The following is a 6,237-nucleotide window of genomic DNA, read 5'->3' as shown; positions in this document are numbered from 1 at the left end:
GGGGGGGATCGAAACTGAGGCTCAAAGTCGCCACCCCGCTGCCACCCCACTTTCTCTAATACCAGAAAAGAAGTGGAAAGAAAGGAAAAAAAACAAAAAAAAACACCTTGGGGTTTTATTGAGATGTTTTGGAGTCCTTATGTCTGTTTTCAACCTTCTAATTTGTTAGGAGCGCCGTTGTTGTTGTTGTTGTTGCCGTTGTTGTCGTTGTTGTCGTTGTTGTTGTTGTTGTCGTTGTTGTCGTTGTTGTCGTCGTTGTTGTCGTTGTCGTTGTTGTTGTTGTCGTTGTTGTTGTTGTTGTTGTTGTTTGCAGTGGCTTGTCTCTTCATCACCCGGGCGCTCTCGTCATCCTGCACAGCCATGATTTCCTCCCTTTCCAACATCGCCACATTGTGTGTGTGTGTGTGTGTGTGTGTGTGTGTGTGTGTGTGTGTGTGTGTGTGTGAGAGATTGGAGATATGTAGATGGGCAGAGAGATAAAGATGGAGGGCGAGGGAGATAAGGTGATGGTAGCAGTGTGTGATGAGGTGGGAAAAGGGGGGGGGGCGGACGGGAGGCAGGAGGGGAGTCGGTTGCCCATGGATACGACCCCGACATAATTTGATCTGTGGCAGCAGGAAGCAATGAGTGAGCGAGCGCAAAAGGAGGGAGGGGGAGGGAGCGGGGGGGCAGGGAGCGAGGGAGGATGTGGAAAAAAAGCGACAGAGTGAAGAGAGAGGAAGAGAAAACAAGGGCGAGAATATACGAGGCGAAGGAGGAGAAGAGACAGAGAGAGAGAGAGAGAAGGAGGGATGAGAGAGAGAGAAGGAGGGATGAGAGAGGCTTGAACAAGTCCTGCGCTGAAGTGAAAAGCAGGGTGATAGGAGCGATGGAGTGATTGTGAGACGGAAAGATGGAGAGATTGAAGGTCTCCCATTGCTGCTTTGCTAGCTTTCATCTTCGATGTCTCTATCTTATCTCCTCCCCTCTGTCTCTTTCCGCTCTCTCTCTTTTCTTATTCCATTCATTTCGTTGCTTTCAGCTTAAACCTGCGCTGCAGTCAGGTTTACCTTTAGGCAGGTGAACCTTTAGTTTTAGATTCTTATGTGTGATAAGAGACTAGATATCGTCTTAGATTTCGGATATAAAAACATGACATAAGTGTTGTCTTTTCTTGGTTGTAAAGGCCTTGTTACAGTAAAGTGATGTTATGTACTGAACCTACCAGACTGTTAGAGCTGTTCATTTCGTTTTTACCCACTTAATCATTATATCCACATATCTGATGATTATTTATCAAAAATCTCACTGTGTAAATATTTTGTGAAAGAACCAATAGTCAAAGCTACAGTATCGTTGCAGTATTGATGTCGTGGTATTTTGTCAAAAATATATTCTACCCTTTAATACAAAAACAAAAAAACACCTTCAGATAATTCCAGCATCCCATCTGTGCACACACTTTCTATTTGGATTTTCTGCCATTTCAAACCCAAGATATTGTATCAGTACCTGGAACTCTTCCTTCTCTTCATTTCTTAATCTTTATCTGTGTGTCTGTGTGTGTCTGTGTGTGTCTGTGTGTGTTTGTGCAATCCTGTGTGTTTTTAATCCAAACAAAGCCAAATCTCCCTGGATTGGAAATACCAGTTGGCACTCATAAAGCTAACCGGGAGACAACAAGGGTCCCTGTGCTTCTGCAACACTCCCAGTTCTGTTCTGCTTGTTCACAACCGAGGGGGGGGCTCGTACAACTGTGTGTGTTTGTGTGTAAAAGAGAGAAAAATGTGCGAAAGAAGGAGAGTGTGAAAAAGAGAGCGGGAGAGAGAGAGAGCGAGCATGGAAAAGAGCACAACAGTGCGAAAACAGTACGAGCACAAGAGTGTGAAAACAACGAGGTGTGTGTGTGTGTGTGTGTGTGTGTGTGTGTGTGTGTGTGTGTGTGTGTGTGTGTGTGTGTGTGTGTGTGTGTGTGTGTGTGTGTGTGTGTGTGTGTGTGTGTGTGTGTGTGTGTGTGTGTGTGTGTGTGTGTGTGTGTGTGTGTGTGTGTGTGTGCGCGCAAGCGGAGAGAGCATGTTTAGACATTCTGTCTAGAAGTCTGTTTCCTAAAACACACAGTACTTTCATACAATAAATCCTCTTTTTTTTTCCTCAAATAAATGGAGCGGTGCCTGAATGCACATCTCAACTATAAGACAGTGATTTGGTCTCTGGTCCAGGATGTAGTACAGCTTTAAAGGAATAGTACAACATTTAGGGAAATGTGCTTTTTTCCCCCACGCTTCCTGGGAATTTGACGACATGACTTTAGAAGTCACTGCTTCCCAACTTGTCGACTTTACTCTTGGGTTTCTGCACGGTGTGCAGACTTTAGACCGAGCCGGGCTAGCTGGTCCCCCTGGTTTCTAGTCTTTGTGCTAAGCTAAGCCCACCTGCGCCGGGGCTTCATCTTCATGTTCAACAAACAGACGTAAGGGTGGTATCAATTTTCTCAACCACTCTGGGTAAGAAAAGTAGACGACAGAGGTTTTTTTCCCCCAATCTGTCCGACTATTTCTTTAAATCCAACCTTTTCTGGTATAAACTATGGCTCCTCTTTCGTAGAAGGTCTTTCACACAGAATTTCCAGCTGCAAGACGATATAGATTTTTTTTTTTTTTTTTTTAATCAGTTGTTTTTGTAGATTTTCTTAAATTGCCCATAGTATGAAAAAACACCTTTTCTCCAATTTGAGGTGTTATTTTGTGTCTCTGGTGCTTCCTTGCGCATATAAACTTGGGAAAAAACTGTCAGATCCGGTTTCTGATTGTCCGCTGCCTTCAGTCTCCGGGTGAGCTGTTCAACATCTGCACGGCTTTCTACGTCACTAGAGACGAGGTGGCTAACCGTAGCACATACTAGCGCTAGCATGCTAGCTCGTTCTCAATAGAAAAACACTGCTAGAACACACACTAGTTGACCATAATCTCCGAAAGAACCACTCCCATGTCCCTGTTCTGCAGGTATTCCACCTATTCTGCTTTAACCTCAAAAATACAATTTATCAACCTGAAAATGAGCATTTTATGGGCTCTTCAAGAGAAAAAAAAATGAATTCTCTAAAGTTATTTTACTTTTATAAGGGTCTGTGAGACGTAAAGGTTGTCGTCTTTATGACTAATGCACATATATGCACATATCTGCTTATTAACAGCCTGCTGTCGTCAGAAAAACACGCCATTGGCGAAAACACATGTCGGGTGTGAGCAGCTGTAAAAAGGCAGCCATCATGGAAAGTTTTGGAGGCAACAGAAACAGGATGGCTGCTACGTTGGTGCAAGTACGCCAGGTGTTTGTGGGAAGGCTTAATGTCGGGTTTAAGTGAGTGTTTATTTTAAACTGTGCTTATGTGGTTTAAGTTGAATTTGAAGGGAAAGAAAGATGCTTGTCAGTAGGAAGCTTTTTGTAGATGTGGATCTCATTTTAATTTTGGTTGTCCATTGAACGCTCGCATGCAGTCCTGCAAGTTCTTGACTCCTGGAAATGAAAAGCTCTTCCAATAACGAGGTCTAGTCCGTTACTATATGCCACTGGGACAGCTCTGGGACCACATCATGTAATAGTTGGCACAAAATGGCGGCCTCAAGACATTGTTTTCTGAAAACAGGAATTCCTCTGGTCCCCTAGCTTAGTTTACCTTTTGTTTTGAAAGAATATTCCTGTAATGAAAAAAATTCTCCATCTCTCTCCCCCCTTTCTCGTCTTTTGCCCCCCCCACCCCTCCACCAGGTGACGTTCACCAAGCGGAAGTTCGGTCTGATGAAGAAGGCGTACGAGCTGAGCGTCCTGTGCGACTGCGAGATCGCCCTCATCATCTTCAACCACTCCAACAAGCTGTTCCAGTACGCCAGCACCGACATGGACAAGGTCCTGCTCAAGTACACCGAGTACAACGAGCCGCACGAGAGCCGGACCAACGCCGACATCATCGAGGTAAAGCGTGGGGTGGGAGGGGGGGGGGGGCTGTGGTGGTTGGAAAAACAACAAATACTTACCTAAATATACCGCGCTGACATTGATTTGATCATGATGCAGAAGTTCCCCGATTCCCTGTTAACCCTCTGAGCCCTAAGGTATTTTTGGTCATAACTGTTCTGCCCTCGGGTGGTTCCTCTTCCCTATATATGATCTTTGTTTTATCTGCAATGACGGACCAGCCTCCCATTGGTTGAAAAAGCTCTTGATTGCTCAATGATGTCTACTATCAAAGCCGAGACTGTTTAGTGTAGAGGATCTCTGATTAAAGCTAGCGGCAATAAACAACCGAAATTTCATAAATGATGGTCATAAAGTGTGTCGATCTTGGATGTAACAGTTTGGATTTATTGCATAAAGACCCTGAAAAACTCTGGATTTCCAAACTTAAGCCATGAAAGGAACATTGCAAGTGTTGGCTTTGACCTGCACAAAATGCTATGTCTATACTGGTCATGGTTATAAAAGTCATGAATCAAAGAGGCCGTTTTCAGGCTTTATAGGGTTAATGATGGAAGCAGTGGTCAGTGGATTGGAGTTGGTGGTGCACATTTGTCCTGTTGGGTTATATTGTAGCCTGGTTTGTCACAATACTGGACCAATTTCATAGATATTTGTTCACACTAGTCACTTAGATACCAAGGCGTTGGGAAAATAGGGTCCAGGTTGAAAAATAGCATGCTCTCCAGAAACGTTTGTTTTAATTCATATCAGTTCGCTGTAGTCTTAGTTATTTGTCTTTGGCGGTGCGTCGATCCAGAACTCCAGATCAAGACTTCATTTTCCCCGGTGGGATCATCAAGATCTAACCTAAACTAATCTAATCTGGTCCTCTCCAGACTCTTTTAGACTTAATTAAGTCTAGTCCGGTCTGTTTAACAGAGAATGAACTGCTTCCCCTACGTCTTTGGTCCAGGGTGATCTGAAGTCTAAAGGGCTTTTCACACGAGGGAACGATCGTCGCGCCTCGTAGGGGGGGATGCACCATCCCGTGAACCGGTTGCATCATTCGTGCTAGTCACACGCCCCCCCCGCTGCAAGAGTTGAGTTGTGTTGAACTTTTCCCAATGTGAGCAACGCACCGTGACAATCAATAAACAAGACACAGATTACTTCTGTTTATAAGTTCACTAAAATATAAAAAAGACGCCACGACGAGAAGACTAATGTTGCCACTGTTTGTCAATCGACCTGTGGGATATATACAGTAGTGCTAGTAGGGATACAGTAGTGCATACAATCCCCATGGTTTGCAAAAAATGATCGCAGAGTGTTGCCCTTAACAGGAGAACATGCGACTACACAAGGTTAAAAGTAGAGAAAGGGGGTAGGACCTGATAAGTTGTTCATCAACGTCCTTCTACTCCTTTTTGAACAAATGTCATGTTTGAATTACTTTCAATCCTTTTGGAAGATTGTGCTGAGACGTACATGATCTTATTTATCTGTCATTTTAGTTATATGTATGTATGTATGTATGTATGTATGTATGTATGTATGTATGTATGTATTTTAGGGCGTAGACAGAGAAGCAAAGGGTCTCCCATGTGCTTTCTGACCCTGTTGTAATGCCGTAGCAGGAGAAGTTCACCTTGGATTTCATGTTGTTCTCTGAGAAGGAGTACCCAGAAACGAGGAGAGGAAATGTGACATTACCAAGCCACGGCCAAATGCTCCAATGACAGTAGGCCGCCAGATGTAGTTATATTTTGTGAGGGGTGCAGGTCAGGCTTTGGCTTAGGGTCCGGATCAGCGTCCGGGTTAGGGTCTGGCTTTGGGTCCGTATCTTTGCGTACTTAGGGCGCTTAAAATTGGGCGTCACTCTCATGTCTGTCTCGTTAAATATGAAGCTAGAACCAGGGGTCGATTAGCTTAGCTTAACTTAAAGAGTAGAAACCGCTAGCCAAACGTAAACCAAAAGAACCACCTACCAGCACTTCTTAATCACATTAATTAACAGTTTTCATCTCATACTTTCTGTTTTAATCTGTCCAAAAACCGAAGTAGAACGACCAGTTGCGATTCTACAGTGGAATTGTGTTATCCGTTAGCATGGCTAGGCTAATTGCTCCCCCTTATTTCCAGTCCAACCATAATAACAGGGTTTTTAAGAAGTTTTTTTTAAGTGGCTTTCCACACTTATGGTCCCCTTGTGGCCATGCCCCCTGTACGTTTGAAAAAAAAAACCTAAGCCTGTTTCCCGTCTTAATGCTAAGCTAAGCTAATTGACCCCTGGCTGTAGCT

The 6,237-nt window shown here is 44.0% G+C and overlaps 1 protein-coding gene across 1 annotated transcript in view; it reads left to right on the top strand.

Annotated features, from left to right (window-relative positions):
- LOC117945891 (myocyte-specific enhancer factor 2D homolog) overlaps positions 1-5,675 on the top strand; it is a 56,552-nt gene extending 50,877 nt beyond the window's left edge. Inside the window, exons 3-4 of the mRNA XM_034873623.1 lie at positions 3,748-3,963; positions 5,571-5,675. Of these exons, the coding sequence (XP_034729514.1) occupies positions 3,748-3,963; positions 5,571-5,675 (321 nt within the window). The remainder of the gene's footprint in view (positions 1-3,747; positions 3,964-5,570) is intronic.
- Positions 5,676-6,237: the final 562 nt, after the last annotated feature.

This window comes from Etheostoma cragini, chromosome 6 (genome assembly GCF_013103735.1).
Source record: "Etheostoma cragini isolate CJK2018 chromosome 6, CSU_Ecrag_1.0, whole genome shotgun sequence".
Lineage (NCBI taxonomy): Eukaryota > Metazoa > Chordata > Actinopteri > Perciformes > Percidae > Etheostoma > Etheostoma cragini.
The sequence above is the reverse complement of the archived record's forward strand: the minus strand, read 5'-3'. Positions and strand labels throughout refer to the sequence as shown.